General features: G+C 39.9%; 1 protein-coding gene across 1 annotated transcript; it reads left to right on the top strand.

Moving 5' to 3' along the window:
- The first annotated feature begins 2358 nt into the window (after positions 1–2358).
- On the top strand, positions 2359–19737 carry nr5a1b (nuclear receptor subfamily 5, group A, member 1b). The gene is made up of 7 exons (XM_071351270.1): positions 2359–2617; positions 3241–3359; positions 3572–3713; positions 4553–5235; positions 12283–12402; positions 12582–12729; positions 16610–19737. Exons 2-7 carry the CDS (start codon positions 3258–3260, stop codon positions 16861–16863), a joined length of 1449 nt encoding a protein of 482 aa, XP_071207371.1. The 5' UTR covers positions 2359–2617; positions 3241–3257; the 3' UTR covers positions 16864–19737.
- The last annotated feature ends 4319 nt before the right edge of the window (positions 19738–24056 follow it).

Genomic DNA, 24056 nt, shown 5'->3' with positions numbered 1-24056 from the left:
CTAAAATAACCAAAAACGTTCGGGACAATCTGCTAGGCTGATTGATTTATGCACATGATTCTACACTTTGTGTGTGTGTGTGTTCGTGTGTGTGTGTGTGTGTGTGTGTGTGTGTGTGTGTATGTGTGTGTGTGTGTGTGTGTGTGTGTATGTGTGTGTGTGTGTGTATGTGTGTGTGTGTGTGTGTGTGTGTGTGTGTGTGTGTGTGTGTGTGTGTGTGTGTGTGTGTGTGTGTGTGTGTGTGTGTGTGTGTGTGTGTGTGTGTGTGTGTGTGTGTGTGTGTGTGTGTGTGTTGAGCACGCCTCTGTTGGTGATGTACAAAGAGCTGGGAATACTGCCATATGGAGCCTCTTCGTATTGTATGAATGCATCTGTGCAGCAACAGATTGAGGTGCGCATACCGTTCCATCACTAAAATGTGGCATTGTATGGTGCACTTTGTTGCTTGAGATGTTTAGGCTGTTGTTTTAGGCCTATCTATTTTAAATGATCGTTTAACTTATAATACATTTATTATAGTTAGTGACTTGAGAAATCCATGTGACAAATTGACGTTAGACAGCGCTAAGAAATCACTGTTCAAGTCTCATCTATTTCATCATTATATGTTTCATTATTCACGAAATCATTTTGTGCTCCTCTGCAAAGAGATATAGGACACATAGACTAATGGATTAGTGCCTTTAGGCCTAGTGGGCTATGCACAATGGTTGAATTTGGATTCGATTTTACCCAAGGACATTATTAAGCTCATCCACGACGCTGATTTCCAGTTTACGAGGACTATATTTAACACAATAAAAAAAAACGTCACCATTAATATGAGAAATATTCTAAAATTACAATGTCCAGGTGAGGAGGCTATGCATAATATTGCTGGCAAATATTTCGGAATGTAATTTCTCAAATGTTCCAGTTTCCAAGGACTTAGTCAGGCATGCTCAAGTTATGACAAAAGACACAATAAATACATGATAAGGAGTGAGCTAGTATCTCTACGTAGACTATTGATTAAAGCCAGAGTCAGACATAATATGTGCAGTCAACCGTTTATAAGCCTGTATTAAATGTACTCATATATGCAACAACAACAAAATAATATAATTAGGCCTACTATCACTCAACATTCTGGGGTATAGGCTAACATTAATTGTAATTCAAGACTGAAGATTATGGAATGAATTTATGGAAAGTAAAAATATAAAAAAATTACACTTTTATATGTTGAGTTGAAAAGCACAAGGCACGGTCAATCTGATTTTATTTTCTCGTTAATTAGTGTGTGTGCCCTTGACAGAAAGTCCTTTGAATATAATAGGATTTAGGCCATTTAGCCATGTAATATTTTACATCACAGTTAAAATAATAGGCTATAGAGAAAGTTGCAGTTGTGAAAACAGTTTTTAGCAGCATTTGAAAGCTTATCCGTGAGGTCACCGTAAGAAGAAAAAACTAAAGCGTTATCCAAAGTCAATGTCACATGAGCACGGAGTCCAATCAAAACGTATCCACGCTGAACCGGAGAAGCAGGAGAAACGTAGTTATCGACATTTGAGCGCCCGCTCATTTTTAATCCAACTCTAAACCAAAAGTTGTTGCTTTGTTTGTTTTGTTCATGTCTGAGCAGCACATATAGCATGCTTATTGAATACATCTAAACAACGTCAGTAAATATACCACCTGAAGTTCCCAAGTAAGTATTTTCAGCTATTAATCATGTGCAAGGTGAATGCATTTTACTAATGGTTCCGTTTCGGATCGCTTTTCCAATTGGGAACTTGCACTGTGTGATCTGGCTCCATTGCTTCATCCTCTATTATGTTCAGTGTGCCGTCTGTATTGCAAAGGCACATCAGTATCATAGTCTTCCCTTTATACGTCCCGTGTTGTTATTTACATTTGACATTTGATTTAATCAAAGACGGATGATAAGTGATTATTTATTCATATTGTAGGCCTATATTATTCGATAGTAATACAACGGTATATATTTTATTGGTTTGGCATGCAAAATATGAGGCCACAAAAGACAGTAGGCCTATTACCAAATAGCGTTATATAAGTAGGCCTATTTTGGTTATGCTAGTTTTAGTAATTTTAGTGGCAAAATCAAGTAGCCTACGGTTCTTGTGATATTGGTTAGTTCACGATTAAAGTATAATCTAAAAACATAATAATTTTTATTAAGCCACTAATACTTATCTATAGCGTGTCAACCCTCCACATGTCAGTCACTCTATAGACCTACCTTAGCCAAGCAGATAGGAGGTGTCTCCCGTCGCTTACCTCACCAGCGTGACATGCCTTCCAATCAGATCCACCCTCACAATCTGTAAATATGAGGAGGGTATGTCTGTCAGTGGGCATGCACATGGTAGGTCTCGATCAGGCAAAGTCAGTTATTGTAGGGAGCTGCTCACTGCTCCTTCCTCCATCATCATTCCTGCGGGGTAGGCCTATTCATTTCATGAAGTTAGAGCCACAGCGCGTTTCGAAGTCGTTTCTCCGTGGATGCATATTCAGACTGACACTGAATAGCCTCCTACCGTTCTAGCCAAGAGGAGAACGGACACCGAATACTACAGTTCTAGCCAATATAACGCTGGGGATCCAACAGGTATGGCCTGCGTACGTAGACTACTTTTCCGGGTTTCCGAATGTCATCATTCAACAATGAACTTTTAATTTAGTGCGGTGATTTAAAATAATTATGTTAATGCTGGTGAAGTATTTGTTTTGATGCTCAATTGAAAATATGCATGTTCATAAATGATGTAGCTTTGCTAAATGTGCGTCATTTCGGTGCATAATTTCGTAGGCCTAGGATCAAAATACGAAGCCTATTTCTGAAGGATCAGATTATTGGGGATACAAAATAATTATTACAATATTAGATTGGTATCGAATATGCATACCTGCGCTTTGATTTATTAAAGATTATAATCAGGTTTTAATTAGCCTTTTCTTCTGAAATAGGATAGGCTACATGTTTGCCGATAATTTTGTTTATGCACATAGGCTACACATATCCAAAATACAAGCAAAGAAATTCCGTACATTTTTATGAAATATGACAATATTTCCAATATTTAGGCCGATTAGTGGAAATACACACAATTGATAGTCCTAAATGTAAGACAGAATACTGGTGATACAGTTAAAAAAGTTTTTATATATATTTTTTGAATACAGTGATTTATTTCTAAACTACCTGTTGCTCACCGGCATGTGCATTCCCAGGTGTTCCGTTGACCGGAATGGAGTACACTTATGATGTCGATTTGGAAGAGCTATGTCCTGTTTGTGGCGATAAGGTGTCGGGATACCACTATGGACTACTGACGTGTGAAAGCTGTAAGGTAGGCTGCAAAAGACGCAATCATTTCTTTTTATAAAAGGCTTTTTGTTTACGTCAAGATGATATCCCTCAAGAAATTCGTTATCATTTTTATTAATTAAAATGTATTAATATTATTTTCGTTTTTGTATTAATTTTATTGCAGCATTGATGATGATCTTAATTTGGCTATTTTGTTAATAGGCATGTCTATATGAACTCTCTCTCACACAGGGTTTCTTCAAAAGAACGGTTCAAAATAATAAGAGGTATACATGTGCAGAAAACCAGGATTGTAAAATTGACAAAACTCAGAGGAAACGGTGTCCATTTTGTCGGTTTCAGAAATGCCTGAATGTTGGAATGCGATTAGAAGGTAAGATCATTTTTATTTGATTAATAATTTAGTTCATATTTTGGTTTAACATGGCATGCAGTCAGATTTTAAAATTAATATATTTAAACGTCTACTTGTTGTATATTTTTGGGGGGCTATAAATCAGATTTGATCAAGTTTGATATCTGTTTGATGAAATTGCATATCTATCTCTTTGTGTTGGTGATATATTTTATTTTACAACAGTAGGCTTTCATAGGCTGCATTATAGTCTGTCTGTTGGTAGGCTTATTATCAAATAGGTGTTATTAAATATTCGTCTCTAATCAATGAAACGTAAGAAAAATGAGCTATATTATAAGTATAGTTTGTCAGTTGTTGCATATATATTTTTGCCAATGTTTGGGCATATTAGCTATGGAATTATATTTTTTTAAATATAGCTCCAGGTAAACTATTTCAGTAGCCTTTGATAAAACGTGTATGAACAGTACGTTTTCTAATATGACTGAGTAATTAGAAGAGCTTTGGATGAGGTTATTCTTCATATGTCATTAAATCATTATGAAACAACAAGCTTGAATGCAAGCTCTGTAAATGCAATTTAAAGTTATTTTGGGATACAGAATAATAACAAAACAAGAACTAACATTTTTGTTTATCCCTGGAAATTAAATGTACTTTACAATGGATTTAATCCATATCTTCAAATATATACATTAAATCTACAAAAAGATTGCTCTATTAGTGTATTTTTGGTTCACATTTTGATTGCTTTACCAAGAACTCTCACATGCTAACTTAAACCTCTGCAGAGTGAATGCTAGCAATGAATCGAATAACAGTAATGGCGTTCGATCTTGCTCTCATTCCATCAGCTGTCCGTGCCGATCGCATGCGAGGAGGCCGGAATAAGTTTGGCCCCATGTACAAGCGCGACCGAGCCCTCAAGCAGCAGAAGAAAGCGTTGATTCGAGCCACCGGCCTCAAGATAGAGACCACCCCTCCGATGCTCTCCCCTGACACCCAGACAGACTACACCTTCACCGGCAGTCTCCCGGGCCTCCACCCGCTCCCCAAGGGCATCCTCCACACCACCACGACCCCCATCGCCCCCACAGACTACGACCGCAGCCTCTACGGACCCCCTTCACTGGGCATGGCTATGCCTGGACTCCCCCCCCATGCACCCTTACCCCCCCAGTACCAGTACGCCTCCTTCCCCAGCAGGGCGATCAAGTCCGAGTACCCGGACCACTACACAAGCTCCCCAGACTCGGTAGTGGGCAGCTACACCTACCCGGAGCAGGTATACTCTGGACCGGGCTCTCCGCAGGTCCCCGGGGTGCCTCAGCTGGTGCTGGAGTTTCTGCGATGTGACCCGGACGAGCTGCAGGTGCAGAGTAAGATCGCTGCTCACCTTCAGCAGGAGCAGAGTGGCCAGGGGGGCAAGGGTCAGGAGAGACTCAGCCCCTTCAGCCTAATGTGTCACATGGCCGACCAGACGCTCTTCTCCATCGTGGAGTGGGCCCGAAGCTGCATCTTCTTCAAGGAGCTCAAGGTAGGGAACCAAGAGTCAATCATTTGTTGTCATACCAAGCAAAGTTGTTAATCATTTGGAAACCTCCAAATTTCTCAGAGATGGTTTAGACTGTAGATGATATGCCGTCCTTACACTTTTTTCAGGAAAAAATTATCTATTAGTACAAAAGTGTTGTACACATCCAACAAACCTCCACAGGGTACAAAATGACATGTGGAAATAAGACAAAAAAACCTTCCCACTGTTTTGATGCTCCTGATGTTTTATTAGCAATGTATCAACCACAAAGGTCTTCGTCAGGCTTACAGGTAAGACCTTTTGTACAGTTAAACCCTTTCTGGTTTAAAGGTTTCAAATTGTGCAGAGCCCGTAGTCTAATATTTATTATTGGCCTGAGTGGGGCTTGTGAGAATCATAACATGGAGGATACATAATGTTATATTTTCTCAAGGCATATGACATATGTTATTGTATCAGTTTTTGTTTATTGGGGTGAGTTCCCTATATCAGGATGTGAATTGAAATTCAAGTGATGAATTGGGAAAAACTCAACACTGAAAATGATAACCAATTCCTGAACTGAGTGGAAATCGCCAATGCAATAACATTGGGATACAGACAAGCGCACCCACATTTTCACATACACACACATACACTGTCAACATTTACCATTTTACGCATGGACAGCCATGCACACATTATTCTGCTGTTTATTTGGGACTTCCTACTGCAGAAGTGTCCACCATGATGAAAAGACGATGACAGGTGGAATCAAGGAAGCACATCCGTATCCATGACAATTGAGAGAGCAGTGACAGCTTTTTTTTCAACACACACAGCCCAGGAGGTATTCCACCAAGCAGCGTCAACAAGTTAGCCTTAGCATTACAGTAGCCACCTACATGTAACTGTGTAACATGGTCTCCCATGAATATGTAAAAAATAGTGACTTTTAACCATTTTAACCATTGTGCCATTGACATATTAGTTATATGCAGTGGTGTAAAAATACTTTAAAGTACTACTTAAGTAGTTTTTTGGGTTATCTGTACATTACTATTTATATTTTTGACAACCTTTACTTCACTACATTCCTAAATACTTAAAAAAAACATTTTACTCCGTACATTTTCCTTGACACCCAAAAGTACTCGTTACATTAACAATGCTAAGTAGTACAGGAAAATGGTCCAATTCACGCACATACCAAGAGAACATCCCTGATCATCCCTACTACCTCTGTTCTGGCGGGCTCTAAACACACATGTAAATGATGTCTGAGTGTTGGAGCAAGCCCCTGGCTATCTGTAATTTAAAATAACAAGAAAATTGTGAAGTTTGGTTTGCACAATATATTAAATTTGACTTTTGAAACCAAATACTTTTAGACTGGCCTTCTAGGCAGAGTTCCTCTGTCCAGTGTCTGTGTACTTTTGTCCATCTTAATCTTTTCTTTTTATTGGCTAGTCTGAGATACAGCTTTTTCTTTGCAACTGCCTAGAAGGCCAGCATCCCAGAGTCGCCTCTTCACTGTTGACGTTGAGACTGGTGTTTTGCGGGTACTATTTAATGAAGCTGCCAGTTGAGGACTTGTGAGGCGTCTGTTTCTCAAACTAGACACTCTAATGTACTTGTCCTCTTGCGCAGTTGTGCACCGGGGCCTCCCACTCCTCTTTCTATTCTGGTCAGAGCCAGTTTGCGCTATTCTGTGAAGGGAGTAGTACACAGCGTTGTACGAGATCTTCAGCTTCTTGGCAATCTTTCGCATGGACTAGCCTTAATTTCTCATAACAAGAATAGACTTACAAGTTTCAGAAGAAAGATCTTTGTTTCTGGACATTTTGAGCCTGTAATCGAACCCACAAAATGCTGATGCTCCAGATACTCAACTAGTCTAAAGAAGGCCAGTTTTATTGCTTCTTTAATCAGTCATTAAATCAGTCACATAATTGCAAAAGGGTTTTCTAATGATCAATTAGCCTTTTAAAATAATAAACTTGGATTAGCTAACACAACATGCCATTGGAACACAGGAGTGATGGTTGCTGATAATGGGCCTCTGTATGCCTTTGTAGATATTCCATAATATTCCGTTTCCAGCTACAATAGTCATTTACAACATTAACAATGTCTACACTGTATTGCTGATCAATTTGATGTTATTTTAATGGACAATTTTCTTTGCTTTTCTTTCAAAAACAAGAACATTTCTAAGTGACCCCAAACTTTTGAACGGTAGTGTTTGTCACTATGGTGACATAGAGTAGTGACATTATGAGAGATGTCTGAACTTTACTATATATTCTGAAATAACTCCACACAACCTCAGAATGGGCATGCTATAATTGACCTTAATAAGTCATATCCCACTTTAGAATTCTTTACACACCAGGGAATTGTAGCACGCTATTTGTGAGTGTTTATTCAAGCTAACTGGCTAATCCATCGATTTTCGCTCTGTGTAATGCTACCATGAGGTGAACGGCTAATTGACTTGGCTTCAACCGCTGCCCTCCCGCAATGCTCTCCTCAAGACCCATTCTGGTCAGGCGTGACTCGGGCTACCGACTTTCAGCGGTGAACAAACAGATGCTCTGACACGTTGTAGCTACTTGAGCACCGGGTGCATGCTAGTTGCAGCAGGGACTGTGTGGGCGCGCATCGCTGCCATTCGGTTCACACATTGAGGAGAGGAGCCAGGAAAGGGCAATCTCTTCACTGTGGTTCCGTATGTCACCCAACGCTATTAATTTCAGTCTGACCTTCATCCATTCCTATCTGGAAGAGATTTTATGAAGTCAACCCTTCTTGGCCATCCTGAGAGGCAGAATGGAACAGTGTTGTCAGGAGAAGAGATCTTTGAGAGATCTTTTATAAAGCAGCATTTTATTTCAAATGATTGAATTATGCCTCAATCTGCTTATTATCCCTTCTCCCAAGGTTCACGGTGATGTTGACTGAACTAATTTAGAGTGAGTTAGGGAGGATATTTTATTTGTGTGTGTGTGTGTGTGTGTGTGTGTGTGTGTGTGTGTGTGTGTGTGTGTGTGTGTGTGTGTGTGTGTGTGTGTGTGTGTGTGTGTGTGTGTGTGTGTGTGTGTGTGTGTGTGTGTGTGTGTGTGAGAGAGAGAGAGAGAGTGAGTGCCAGTGTGTGAGTGCCAGTGTGTGGGAGCGTGTGTGTGTGTGTGATAGTGATGAATGGTAATAGCGTACTTGCAGTGATTTAACCTGGTTAGGTCGAGGTCGGTGTTCATCTCTCCTAAAATAAAACACTTGAGTTTTATGCTGATGTAAAGGAAATGGACCCTCTTAACGTGCTGTATAAAGCAATACCATGTCCCTACTTTCAATATTTTCACCACAATGGAAGCATTGTTTGGTTTGATAAGGTTTAGAGCAGTACAATGACTGATGGATGAAATGTTTTATTTTTCAGGGTCTGGGTGTTTATTAATACTTGAATAGTTAACAGTTTAGTGTGGCTTATTGTTCTTAAGGTCAGTTAAACATTTTGGTATGGTATGGCTTTCCTTTCACGGCTGAAGCAGACAATAGCAATTATATTACTCTATTCAATTTATAACACATTACATTGTTTTAGATTCATTTATATATAATACCCTTTGCCTTTGTTGTCCTGTATCATATAGTAGATACAGTATATACAGAGTAAATAACACAAAATAAGAGGCGTAGCACAAACTACCTTCATGTAATGGGAAAAGCTTCACCATAAGAACCTATTAGCCAAAGTCAACTTTCACTTTCTGTAGGAGGAGCACTAAGACATAAAACCAGTTGACTATGAATAACAGGACTATTTGCCAAGAAGTCCCCAGTTATTTCTGCCGGTACTGAAGGCATTCCTTGCAGTAGATAAGAGTGGAATGTGTACTCCAGAGTGTTTAGTTAATGTGTTTGGGTTTTCCATGTGGAGGGACAGAGAGTATTTGTAAAATATCAAGTTTTATTTGAGATTTTTACAGCTTTCTGCGTAGTCAAATCGTTACAAAATCTACTTCAATGTTTTTAAAAGTGACCATTAATTGGCGTCTTCTTCAGTCTACAGCTAGACTTCTGAAAGTTTGTTTGATCTAAGATGAGAGAAAGCTACTAAATAAGCTGTGTGATATACATATTATCTGATTGTCATCATATATGTCTAATAAATCATTTTAATTGTGGTATTTGTTATCCAATCACTACACTATATAATACATAATCACTATATAATACATAATCCCTATTTAATATACTGAACAAAACTATAAATTCAACATGCAACAATTTCAAAGATTTTACTGAGTTACAGTTCATTTAAGGAAATCAGTCAATTTAAATAAATTCATTAGGCCCTAATCTATGGATTTCACATGACTGGGCAGGGTTGCAGTCATGGGTGGGCCTGGGAGGGCATAAGCCAATCAGAATGAGTTTTCCCCCACAAAAGGGCTTCATTACAGACAGAAATACTCCTTCTCTAAAACGACGTTGGAGGCAGGTTATGGTAGAGAAATTAACATAAAATGATCTGGCAACAGCATGCACACACACAAAAGGAAATATTTCCAATGATTGAAATTATCATACTAAAATGCATTGAAATACATTATATTCCTTCAGGTCAATAGGTATGTTTACATGCACATTTTTTTAACCTTTATTTAACTAGGCAAGTCAGTTAAGAACAAATTCTTATTTTCGATAACGGTTTAGGAACAGTGGGTTAACTGCCTTGTTCAGGGGCAGAACGACAGATTTTTACCTTGTCAGCTCAGGGATTCGATTTTGCAACCTTTCGGTTACTAGTCCAACGCTCTAACCAATAGGCTACCTGCCGCCCCATTTTACTATGATTATTGTGGATAGTAAGATTAATATAATCCTTTGATTTAAACATTTACATTTTCCCTAATAATCCTGTTTACGTGGACACATCTGAAATCAGGCTACCTGATAGGACTTTGATAAATGCCAAAAATGCCAATCAAAATAAACGTTCTACCACATATTATTATATTCATATTTAACCATATTATAATAGTATTATAAATATGAAGCCTATTTGAATCTGAGTTCAGACATATAGATTTTAAATGTGAAAACTATTTCTAAGATGCATACTTGTCGATTTTCCGAACTCACTTCACTGGCGGTAAAGTGAGAGGCTCGCACTGCTCATGCTAGAACAAACACACTGCTGTTTACATGTCCTAATAAACCTAAATATTGCTCAAAAATCTAGGTGTTTTAATCGACGTATGCTTACTTCGATTAAGACCTTAACGACCATTAAGATAATCAGAGTAAGGTGTTTACGTGACTAATGCCATACTCACCCTACTCCCATAATCAGTTTAATATAGAATTATTAGTGTGCATGCAAACTTACTCAACAGTGCTATGCTGGTGCTACGCTGGTATGTTGGTAATAAACGGCAATATCTGGAGATGGGTTACCATGTGTTTTTCATGCCAGTACTAAGCTGGGCTGTGTGTATGTATGTGTGTGTTTGTGTGTGTGTGTGTGCGATGGTGGAGGTGGCATACATTACCTTATTGACTCTCTTCACCACGTGTTGATGGGTAGTTTCCAGGTCTTTGTGTCTACGTCTGTGTTGGACAGGTGTGTGTCAATCCCCTCACAGTAGAATGGCTTCCAGGAAGGAACTTCTACCTCATTTACCAGGTGTAATGACTTGCTAGCATGGCATGCTATAGCAATAGAATGAGCCAGGTGGACATTAGCATTGCACCATATGCACTCAGAACAGCTGCTCTAGTTTAGCTGTGTATCAAGACAAAAATATAAAACATGTTGTTCAGTATGTTGGTTAATAGTAATAGTACAAAATAATCACTTTCATGAATTCAGATTATCTTTTTTTTCACACTCACAATACTTTTGCCTAAACCGGCACCTCAATGGTTGTACAATAGGCAGTATACACTTCATATTAAATCCTAGAGTGGTATTCACCATTGACTGTTAGAAATAGTTCACGGACTCACCCATGGGCGAGTGAGAGCTGGGAGATTGAGAGAGAAGAAAGAAAATCCATCAAAATTCTGAGGTACTTGACATTTTCAATAGGTGCAGATGGGGGAATAGCAGTAGGATGCCACAGACTAGAGTCTTTATGGTGTGCACTGTATTCCGAATGAAAAACCCCCAACATATTCTGTTGCATTCACATTGCTGTGTGTCAATGGTTTGTTGTGCAATTCCTGAAGTGTGTATTGAATCCGGTCTGGTATTTGTGTTAAAGAACTCGCTGTGCTACAACAAATAAATGAAAAACCGACCTCGTGGTGACAGAGCTCGACTTGGTGGTAAATAGCATCCATTTGAAAATCCAGACAGAAAATCCAGACTAAATGGGGCCATGTCTCGATGGGTCTCTGTTCATGTACTATATCTAGGTATCTTTGGTGATGTTGACATGCTTTTGTCCCTGGCTTGTGAATTTCCATAAAATGGAAGACTTAACTGATATTCAAAGAATGTTGACGTTTGTCAAACAAGCATGCTCACACTCACGTCATGTGATGAGATGGGCTGGTTGTTAAGCTGTATTGCAATGAATATTGATTTTGTTTGTACAGTGTTGCTGTTCTCTGGGTTTGTAGTTGTTTGTGACATTTACCCAAAATGCAACTTCTACTCAGGAAATGGATAATGGATAGTGGATAACGGATAATGGATAATTCATCATCCATAGCTTGACTATGCCGCAAAAAGCAGACTACAATAATCTTTTGTCATATCAGAAAGGTTTTCTGGATTATACTGTATAAATTGTATTTTATATCTGTAATGGTGCATTAGTACTACTTCTGGTTAACCACATTAAGTTAATGTATAGTTAAAGGGATAGTTCACTTTAGTTTAGCAAATGTTTTTAATTACCTTGGGTGTTGTCATTTTAACCAAACCATTTTAAGTCTGTTACCTTGTTATGTAGCAAAGCCATGGGGATTCAAAAGCAAGGGAATCTGTGTATTTGGAACACACCCCAAATATGTGTGTTTGAATGGATGTTCATTCCTTCTGTCTACTATCAGGTAGGAGATCAGATGAAGCTGCTTCACAACTGCTGGAGCGAGCTGCTGGTGTTGGACTTCATCTCCAGGCAAGTCCAACACGGCAAGGAGGGCAGCGTGCTACTGGTCACAGGGCAGGAGGTGAGTGCAATGATCACCAAGCATCATCATCACACATGCACGCACAGAAGTCGGAAGTCAGTCACACCGCTCCTTGTGGTAAACGCATATCACTGAGTACCTTTTAATGAGACCAGAAATAAAACAAATTGAGGAAAGTTCCTATGTTGAAACTCATGCATGTGTATGTTGTGGTCTAGGTGGAGCTGGCGTCCATAGCGTCCCAGGCAGGAGCCACTCTCACAAGCCTGGTGCAGAGAGGACAGGAGCTAGTTGAGAAACTACAGACCCTACAGGCGGACCGCAGAGAAATTGCCTGCTTCAAGTTCCTCATCCTCTTCAACCCCGGTGAGTGGGAGATTCAATTGCATGTACAGGGGACCACCATGGGGAGCTGGATATCCCCATAACAAATAATTCTCTCCTAATTAAGGGTTGAAAATGTTAACTTTATATTAAGGTCCGTGGACCAATCACCATTAAGTTCCTTGTCCTCTTCGACCCCTGCGAGTGGGAGATCAGCCATGGGTTCTCCATAGGTTAGTGCTATCCCGGATCCTTGGGACATCCCAACTCTAAAACCTACCCTTAACCCTTACCTTAACCATTTTAAATGTAATCTTCAATAGGGTAACATCAGTGTTGGGACGTCCAAAGGAACGTGGATAGCATGGACCATTCTCCATATTTATTTCTTAAAAATGAAATACAGAAATAACTCGTTCACACCACTTTCTGGGTAGGTCTCTAAGAGCTTTCCACACCTGGATTGCAATATTTGCCCATTATTCTTTTCAAAAATGTTCAAGCTGTGTCAAATTGGTTGTTGATAATTGCTATGCAACCATTTTCAGGTCTTGCCATAGATTTTCAAGTAGATTTAAGTCAAAACTGTAACTCAGCCACTCAGGAACATTTATTGTGTTCTTGGTAAGCAACTAAAGTGTAGATCTTGCTTTGCGTTTTAGTTAATTGTCCTGCTGAAAGGTGAATTCATCTCCCAGTGGCTGGTAGAAAGCAGACGAAACCAGGTTTTCTTCTTGGATTTTGCCTGTGCTTAGCTCCATTCCGTTTATTTTTTATCCTGAAAACCTCCCCAGACCTTAACAATTACAAGCATACCCACAACATGTTGCAGCCACCACTATGCTTGAAAATATGGAGAGTCGTACTCAGTAATGTGTTGTATTGGATTTACCCCAAACATAACACTATATTCAGGACAAAAAGTTAATTGCTTTGCCACATTTTTTTGCAGTATTAATTTAGTGACTTGTTGCAAACAGGATGCATGTTTTGGAATATTCTTTATTCTGTACAAGCATCCTTCTTTTCATCCTGTCATTTAGGTTAGTATTGTGGATTAACTACAATGTTGATGATCCACCCTCAGTTTTCTGCGATTAGAGACATTAAACTCTGTAACTGTTTTAAAGTCAACATTGGCCTCATGGTGAAATCCCTGAGCGGTTTCCTTTTTTCTCTGGCAACTGAGTTAAGAAGGACGCCTGTATCTTTGTATTGACTGGGTGTATTGATACATCAAATGGATATTCACTGCCTGCTTTTTTACAATTTTGACCCATCTACAAATAGGTGCCCTTTGCGAGTCATTGGAAAAATCTCCATGTTCTTTGTGGTTGAATCTGTGTTTGAAATTCACTGCTCTACTGAGGGACATTACAGATAATTGTATGTGTGGGGTACAGAGATGAGATAGTCATTCATAAATCATGTTAAACATTATTATTGCACACAGAGTCCATGCAACTTATGTCTCTCGTTAAGCACATTTTGACTCCTGAACTTATTTAGCCATAACAAAGGGGTTGAATATTTATTGACCCAAGACATTTCAGCTTTTCATTTTTAATTAAGTAAATAAACTATTATAAAAACACAATTCCACTTTGACATTCTGGGGTATTGTGTGTAGGCCAGTAACAAAAAATCTCAGTCCATTTCAAATTCAGGCTGTAACACAACAACATGTGGAACAAGTCCGGAGGTGTGAATACTTTCTGAAGGCATTGAAAATATTACCTCGATATTCACCCTCCGTGGACCAATAAGTAATGTCAAGTCCAACCTGGTTTAAAGTGCATCTTCACAAAGTTTCAATACACTTTGAAACAATAATAAGCAATTCTCTGAGAACCTATAGGGATTCCCATGGTGGCTCTTGTTTACTGTATGTCTCTTGGCACAGTCATATAGACCCCTTTCTGTGTTGCCAAACATTGCCGCATGAGGGCGATGCGTGCAAGTTGGTGGCAGAACACGAACGAGTTCTTACAGAACGCAAGCAAAAATAACCGCTATTTACATGTTGCTTATGAGTGCATTTCATACTACTTTTGGATTATAATGGGATTTTAAGGCTCGTATGAAAGTCCAGCTTAATATGATGTTAGTCCTCTTCGCAAATCAACTGCATTACACTTAAAAAAGCACTTATACTTCAATCTGGAAAGTGGCTCTTTGGCTAGCTTTTGCTACAGCTTATATCAATGAGCGTTAGCCTTCTAGCTAACAGCTGCTGCATCCAAAATAGTTATTTTGCAAAGATCACAACAAATATAATCTTAACGACTGTTAAAGCAAGACTCAAAACATCATTGTAAGCGTATGAGAGCTAAATATTTTTCTTTTGTTTAGAAGTAATAAAAACGTAAATCTAGGCTATGTTGAATGGGTGCAGATGGTGATGGCTTTCTTATTGCCGCCAAGAGTCGCGGACATCTGTGCGTGACGTCAGTGTGTCGTGTACTGGAAAAGGGTCTATTAAATGTGAAATTAATACAATATTTTTTTGTTCTCTCATTTGGTACAATTGTTAGGTGTACTTGAGTTACAGGTGCGTTTAATGAGCACTGTTGGAGAATGTGAAATCAAATAATCATGTGCTTAAATTAGGTTGAATTACTGAAATCAAATAAGCATGAGCTTAAATTAGGTTGAATTACTGAAATCAAATAAGCATGAGCTTAAATTAAAGTAATTGGTGTTGTAAATGAAATACCCCACAATGGCTTCTCAACCTCACCTCATTTATCACATTTTGAAACATAACTGGCAATTCCTTCAATTTGAGTTTGATCCAAAGCAATTCATTTGTCAAAAGAAGGATGGCGCGCTGATATGTCGGTATATATTTTGGGGATTTGTGCATATTGGCAGTTTGTCCCCTTTATGGCTCTAAGAGGCTAAATGATTCGTCTCAATGGAGTGGCGCTTTGCACAGGTTATGGGCTTAATTCGAATTAGGCTGCTCTGAATAGGCTATGTTTACAAAGGCAACGAGCGTCGCCCTTGTTGCGCACCACGCTCAAAGAAGGCTTAATGGATTGACCCCCACATCGGTTTTTCTCCAGACAGACACTAGGCCAGAATCCGCCGTGCTCGCTAGATGGGAAAATGGCCTTTTATCATCTACATTCCCCTAAGCGGTAGCAATTTAGAGCTAGCCCACCGTGAACAAAAGCTGCTTTTAATAATAAGAGTGCTTGAGAGGGCCCCGGCGTTTGCGCAGAGTGTGGATCTTTGTGTGGGTTCTGAGTGGCTTATGTCTGTTTTCTGCCTCGCTCTCTCTCTCTCTCCATCTCCCTCGCTCGCTCACTCTCTCCTCATCTCCTTCTGTGTGTCGTCATTCGTTCATCTCTTTCTTCCTCAGGCAATTCGGTCATATTTGTAGGGCCAATTTTCGCTTCACCTTTGAGCCGTATTGAAAATATTATCGACAACTTTTGATTCAATTGTGAGGGGCTCCCCCCTCGGTGCTCTCATGCTGAACCCGAGGAAAGGAGCCTCATCTGGGAAGACGGCAAGCTGTTGTCCCTCTCTTAGCCCAGCTAGTGCTGGAGCTATGCTCGTATGTGCTTCTATACATAACAGCCCACGTAAACAGACTTATGTTAGCTAGTATCTCTATAGTACAACATATCCTTGTGCTGGGTGCACATCGTCATGGAAATGCTTGAGATACTCTCGAGCATACACAGAAACAAAGAAAGACTGACAGGCAGACATGCACAGTTGGATCCATGTTTTCACTAAGATAATGGCTGGGATTCAATCAAAGGATTGATGGCCGCTGTTTGTCATGCTTCCACATGCCACGTCAAGTCACAATATGTAATTTTCAAACACGTTCAAGAGCAACACTTAAAGTTACAAATTGTGCGTTTAAGGTTAAAAAACAACAACTTTCCGTCTCTTCTCCCCTCAGATGTGAAGCTACTGGAGAGCCAGGCGTTCGTGGAGGGCGTCCAGGAGCAGGTGAACGGGGCTCTGCTGGAGTACACCATGTGTGCTTACCCCCAGCACCTGGACAAGTTCAGCCGGCTGCTGATGCGCCTGCCTGAGCTCAAGGCCTTGTCGGCACAGGCTGAGGACTACCTCTGCTACAAGCACCTGAGTGGAGAGGTGCCCTGCAACAACCTGCTCATCGAGATGCTGCACGCCAAGAGGGCGTGCGCGTGAGGAGGGCACACGTTTTTGTGTGTGTGTGTGTGTGTTAGTGTTAGTGTTTTTGACAAGAGGGAAGAGAGGAGGTGTGTGTGGGTGGGTGTCCACATGTTAGAGAGATAGAGTGTGAGAAAGGCAGAGGGAAGCAAGAGAGAGAGAGAGATCACCCTTCCTGCCCCCAAAGTGCCACTTACTTACTGAGGTCCCGGTCTCAGCCATTCCAGACTTCAGATCTAACTACAGTATGCCCGAAACCTGGACTGGATTAATTCAATTCACCACCAAGAGTTGATTCGGTGGTAGAGAGATACACTGAGTTGATTCACTCACACTTCAGAGTTTGAAATGTGATTTACATTTGAAGATGATGATTCACTGTGCAGGACGTAGTCATTCTAAGAGTCATTCAAGGAAAATGATTGTCAGAGACCTGATTCATCTGAGACCTGATTCATCAGTTCATATTCAGGCAATGATGCACTAGAATTGTTGAACAGAGATGCACTGTATTGATTTCAATACAGAAAACGGATTCATTCTGAATAATTCCATATCAAGTTCCAAAAACGATCTCATGCTAAAGACATGCTAATTAGTTACTTGTTAATTAACTTGTAATTAAAATTCATACTGGTTTACTCATTATGTAATATCACAGTTAATTAACTAATGACAATCACTAAACAACTAAAGACAGAATTTTCAGCTGGGTATAACCTACCTGAAGGGATCCTAAAAGAGGAATACCACATCTAAAGTTAGCTGTATGCTAATGTTGCGTAGAGGCTAATGCTACTAGCTAGGTTGACAAGACCACAATGACAGCATTTTTTTAAAGAGAGAAGAAAAAACGCTCCCAATGTGTGTCTATGACGAGCAGTCTCTCTGAACCTTACTACTGTGCCCTGTCTGCTCACATAGCCTTACAAACTCAGACCCCTGTAATATAGACTAATATTTATATTCTAAGCTGACAATTCTCCATTTCCAATGTTTTTTCTTCTACTTTACTTCGGATGAGTCTGTATTTTAAACATTTCGTAAGTCAAGTTTTCTCGTGTGGTTGCTTTTGAATTCTGATCTTTGTGTTTCCTAAAAAAAAAAATATGAAAAATGTAAAAGCCACAGGGAGATATTGTAATAGAAATATAGCTGTCACAGACTTGGTGTGTATCAGTGCACTAGTGAATAGGGTAGAGAGCTGAGAACAGGGAAAGAGAGAGAGAGAGAGATGGGAGGAGGACAGAGAGAAAGCAATTTCATTCTCAATAGAGGTGACTTGCACTGTAGTTTCCCATTTGCCAACAAGAACCCTGCTACCCCCGGTTATGAAGTCAGAGCAACAGAATGGTCAAAGGGCACATGTAGATGTGCATGGACACATGAGTACACATGTAAAGAGTGTGTATGTGTGGTACACGACAGGGAGTTGCTGTAAGGCTCGTAATGAAAGAGATATGCAGCGTAGTACACCTACGCCCTCGCCACTTCCTGGCTGCACACAAACAAACACACACACACACTGAGGACAATGACACACACTCATCCAGGTGACGAAAAGCTATGAAGAGAGAATCGTTCTGAATAGACAGCTACTGTACGAAATGTACAAATACGATGTTGACTACTGTAAATTGAAAGTGGAACTGAATACTGAATGTCGTTGGAGGCATTCTGAACATTTTTATCTCTTTCTCTCGCTCTCTCTCTTTCTCTCGCTCTCTCTTTCTTTCTCTCTCTTTCTCTCTGTAGATACATGCTCAATGTAAGTGATAAATTAACTGGAGAAATGTATATACTATACAGTATGTAATGAATGTATATGACATGAAATCTTACTCATTAATGAATGGTTAACGTTTTGGATGCAGCCCTGAAACTCATAACACACTTTCAATATCAATGGTATAAGTTATGGCATGTGTGTGCACGCACGTGCGTGCGTGCGTGCGTGTGTGTGTGTGTGTGTGTGTGTGTGTGTGTGTGTGTGTTTACACACCTGTGCCGTTGAGTGGGTAAGATTTCTTAGAATACAGTACCTTAATGACGTGGCAAGGACCTCTACTAAAATGGACTTAATCTTTGCCTGATAGAAAATAACCATTTACAGTTTATCCATACCAGAAGACAGTCACCACAACTATTTCTACATATTTAATGTGTATTTTCCCAGTAAAAGTTGCCTCTGCAATGCTTTTACTGTTTTGGGAATTGAAATTCAGTCTTTCACTGACTTGCTCTCCCACTCCCCAATAAATGCTTTCTGTTTGGGCCTTGCCCCTGGACGCTGCCCCCTTACCCCTGGCCCCTGGCCCAACACTCTATATTCCCTTGCTGAACTTTCCTCTATTATGTTAAAGTTGCTACATCCATTTTCAGACATAAACATTCATGATATGTACCCATTGATTCTTGAAGAATGTAACTTATAAATGCCTCTTGAACTTAGTTCCACTGTCATACCCCATCAAAACCCCACAAAATAAGTTTGCTTTACGCCAACAAATGTAAACAAACACTGCGTAGCCTCAAAACGTGGTTAACACTTTTATTTTCATATCATGGATGGCCAGTCCTTGCATCCATAACTATGTCTATGAATTTGAGAGTGGTAACAATTTCTCCAGCCCCTCCCTCAGCTTTTTGACAAAACAGTGGCATGGCGTGCTTTGTTATTGTTTCAACTGCTGATTGCCCCTTTAAGTGGAGCAGACATTTACTGCCTTGCACTGTGTGATCTGGACATATGTAATCATGTGACCTCATTTGTCTGATACTTGTTTATATATCTTGATTCAATCACATGATGTGTTTATTTTGGTTAATCCTTCTGACTGTGCTTAATTGTAATTGTTTCAAATCAATAAAAGCTAATTATTTAAAACTGGATGCAAGACTGTCAACTGATTTGGATTAAGTGGATTGTGTATTGGTTTCTTTAGCCTCATTTATACCTGAGGTGCGTTTAGTTCGCTTGAACATTTGCTACGTTGTGGAACGGTTTGTACTTGTTCCCCAAAACCTACTTGTACGTTTCTGAAAATACTGTGAGGTATGTTTGCTGTCATTTGGTGGGTGTGGCGAGGTGTGGCTTGAAGCAGTGAGTGACGTATTTAAAGGACATTGGCCATACTGACAGCGTTCCCCAGCCCACAATCTAATCCCTCCCAGTTTTTCAACTGGTCGATCAGTACAGCACCGTTTCCATTCAATTGGACTTTCCTGAACGTTAAAACATACTAAATGCAGCTTTGGTTCTAACTTGCCTTTTGTCCTGATCTTGTCCACATTAATTTGTGCCCAGATTAAAAGACGCATTGTGATCTGATTGTGATCTGATTTTTCCTGACCACTTCTGGAGGTAGTCTGGGACCCATTGTGTTTAGATATCTTGTGTAGACGAATCTGGACAATGTGAAACCATTTAAATCATCATTATACCGCCCTCTAAAATCATTGACAGGTGGCACCATTGACTTGTGTCAAAAAATGTGTATACATGGAGGGACCAGGAAATCTGGTCACAATGTAGACACAGTGAAAGGCACATTTAAAAAAAATCTGTGGTGAGTTGCCCAAAGCCATCGTAGATAAGGTCATGTAATATGTTTGAGTACCCATGCAGAATCACAACACTCGTAGAAGAGTTTGTAAAATTGTCTAATTTTTGAATTGGTTCTCTTGTTCATAGCAAACATTCCCCTCAAAAAAAGTACTGGTACAACAGAAATCTGGCTTTATATGTACTGCATAGGGGTTGTCTGAAAAGTACTCTGGATTGAAAAGTTGGAAGCTTGATGCCTAATTTCACGGCTATCTGCTACTTTGTCCTCTTTTTGTTTTTCTGAAAGGTGTTGTAACATTGTCTTGGAAAGAAAAGGAGAGCCTCACACTCTTGGAGCTCAGATGCAATAATTTAATAGCCAATGTTTCGACAGACAAGCTGTCTTAATGAGGGTATAATGACTAACACTGCAGGTCACTAGTTTATATCATTTGAAAGGACACACACAGGTGTCTGTACTTATGTCCGGCTGTGGCTTGATTTCATTGGTGGATTTACAGATATAAATAGAACATATAAAAAAGCATGAATGGATTACATAAGATCATAGATACAATTTGGCTACATAGGCTTACAAACATTATTTACAATGGATAGCAAAAACACAATAGTCACAAGAATGGCTTCAGATCAAAGTCTACATTGAGACCGAAGGAATCAAGGGTCTTAAAATTAAAGATCCAGGTGGCTACTCGTTCTAACAATAAATTGTCAGGTGTCTGACAGGAAATAAATCTTCCCCAAAACACTGTGGACCTCTGGGAACATTGGCTTCCGAAACAGCAGGTGAGCCCAGACTCATGTCTAGTAGTGTGTTGTGCCGTACATATGTGTTGTGTGCGCATATGTGTGTGTGAAAATAAGGTAAAATACAACATATTGCATACCTACCTCCACACAAACACACGACACAAGTGCATTGACAAGAATCGGCACAGATGGGGCCCTTTTTGAAAGACACAAAATTAAAAGGTAGAAGAACCTGTGTGAGAAGAAAAAAAAGAGAAACATATTTCTCTTTGAGCCAACCTTCAAATATTGTACCTGAAAGAGTGAGCGAGAGAGAGAGAGGGAAAGAGAGAGAGTGAGTCAGTAGGCAATTAAGAAGAGAGTGTCCTTTATCACTCTGTAATTGTGTCTGTGTGAACTGGAGGGAGAGAGAGAACGAGGGAGAGAACGAGGGAGGGGGAGGGAGGGAGGGAGGAGAGGAAGAGGAGTAGGGGGGGCGGCTGTGCTGGGAGCAGGTGTTTAAGTGGCTGATGTTCCGGGGCTCTGAAAACAGCATTACCTCCGTCAGAGAGAATGGGGCCTTTTCACTGCGGCCCCCTCCCGGTCCACACAACAACATGGCCAAACAACATGGCCGCCTGAAAGAACCCACTTCAAAGTCATTAATTGGCAGTTTGACATGAAAGGGGAGGTGTGTGCCGCCATGTAACGATGTGTGTCGAAAAAAGCTCTGAAAAACTTTTGATTTTCTAAACTTCTGCACTTTTCTAAAGGCTGTGAGCAGTGAATGGACATCCTTGTGGATTTCATTACCGCTTAGTATTGGCTTTTTATTGTTGACTTTTTCAATTTGTGGAAGGTTTTTGTTGGAGTTTTTAAAACTATTTTGGAATCTTTTTCTATGTCTGTTGTCATTATATATAGCTTTAAGATTCAGAATTGCTTGCTAACAGTTGGACAATATGAAGGTCATTAAAAACTCATTAGATATACACTACCGTTTGAAAGTTTGGGGTCACTTAGAAATGTCCTTGTTTTTGAAAGAAAAGCAAATTTTTTGTTCATTAAAATAACATCAAATTGATCAGAAATACAGTGTAGACATTGTTAATGTTGTAAATTACTATTGTAGCTGGAAACGGACAAATTTTTATGGAATATCTACATAGCGAACAGAGGTCATTATCAGCAATCATCACTCCTGTGTTCCAATGGCATGTTGTGTTAGCTAATCCAAGTTTATAATTTTAAAAGGCTAATTGATCATTAGAAAACCCTTTTGCAATTATGTTAGCACAGCTGAAAACTGTTGTTCTGATTAAAGAAGCAATAAAACTGGCCTTCTTTAGACTAATTGAGTGTCTGGAGCATCAGCATTTGTGGGTTCGATTACAGGCTCAAAATGGTCAGGAACAAAGACCTTTCTTCTGAAACTCGCCAGTCTATTCTTGTTCTGAGAAATGAAGGATATTCCATGCGAGAAATTGCCGAGAAACTGAAGATCTCGTACAACGCTGTGTACTACTCCCTTCACAGAAAAGCGCAAACTGGATCTAACCAGAATAGAAAGAGGTGTGGGAGGCCATTTTCCTGCCTCATGATGCCATCTATTTTGTGAAGTGCACCAGTCCCTCCTACAGCAAAGCACCCCCACAACATGATGCTGCCACCCCCGTGCTTCACGGTTGGGATGGTGTTCTTCGGCTTGCAAGACTCCCCCTTTTTCCTCCAAACATAACGATGGTCATTATGGCCAAACAGTTCTATTTTTATTTCATCAGACCAGAGGACATTTCTCCAAAAAGTATGATCTTTGTCCCCATGTGCAGTTGCAAACGTAGTCTGGCTTTTTTATGGTGGTTTGGAGCAGTGGCTTCTTCCTTGCTGAGCAGCCTTTCAGGTTATGTCGATATAGGACTCGTTTTACTGTGGATATAGATACTTTTGTACCTGCTTCCTCCAGCATCTTCACACGGTCCTTTGCTGTTGTTCTGGGATTGATTTGCACTTTTCGCACCAAAGTACGTTCATCTCTAGGAGACAGAACGCGTCTCCTTCCTGAGCGGTATGACAGCCGCGTGGTCCCATGGTGTTTATACTTGCATACTATTGTTTGTACAGATGAATGTGGTACCATCAGGCGTTTGGAAATTGCTCCCAACGATAAATCAGACTTGTGGAGGTCTACAATTTTTTTTCTGAGATCTTGGCTGATTTCTTTTGATTTTCCCAATAAAGTTTGATTTGATTTGATGTCAAGCAAAGAGGCACTGAGTTTGAAGGTAGGCCTTGAAATACATCCACAGGTACACCTCCAATTGACTCAAATTATATCAATTAGCCTATCAGAAGCTTCTAAAGCCATGACATCATTTTCTGGAATTTTCCAAGCTGTTTAAAGGCACAGTCAACTTAGTGTATGTAAACTTCTGACCCACTGGAATTGTGATACAGTCAATTATAAGTGAAATAATCTGTCTGTAAACAATTGTTGGAAAAATGACTTGTGTCATGCACAAAATAGATGTCCTAACCGACTTGCCAAAACTATAGTTTGTTAACAAGAAATATGTGGAGTTGTTTAAAAATGAGTTTTAATGACTCCAACCTAAGCATGTGAAAACTTACGGCTTCAACTGTATATATATATATATATTACAACATTTTGTTAATAGTGGGCTAGCTCACCCTGTAACGCAATCTAATGGAGAAGGCCAGTTACACTGCAATAGCACATGTCCCCCATCACCATTAGTGTAGAGCAGTGCACGCCCTTGCGTCTAGTGCCCAGTAGTTGAAATGCAGACCTCTCCACATGGCTGGTCATTGACCAATGGATCCTATACCTTGAGCCAACATCTTAGAAATAGGATCCCTGTCCACAAACTGAGAAGAAGTTTGTTTGTTTTATTTA

This window comes from Salvelinus alpinus, chromosome 18 (genome assembly GCF_045679555.1).
Source record: "Salvelinus alpinus chromosome 18, SLU_Salpinus.1, whole genome shotgun sequence".
Classification (NCBI taxonomy): domain Eukaryota; kingdom Metazoa; phylum Chordata; class Actinopteri; order Salmoniformes; family Salmonidae; genus Salvelinus; species Salvelinus alpinus.
Note: the sequence above shows the minus strand (reverse complement) of the source record. Positions and strands in the feature narration are given on the sequence as shown.

Coding starts and splice junctions, on each gene's coding strand:
- nr5a1b (XM_071351270.1), top strand. CDS start 3,258: ATGGAGTACACTTATGATGTCGATTTGGAAGAGCTATGTCCTGTTTGT. Junction 3,714..4,552: donor TGTTGGAATGCGATTAGAAG/GTAAGATCATTT, acceptor TCATTCCATCAG/CTGTCCGTGCCGATCGCATG. Junction 12,730..16,609: donor CCTCATCCTCTTCAACCCCG/GTGAGTGGGAGA, acceptor TTCTCCCCTCAG/ATGTGAAGCTACTGGAGAGC.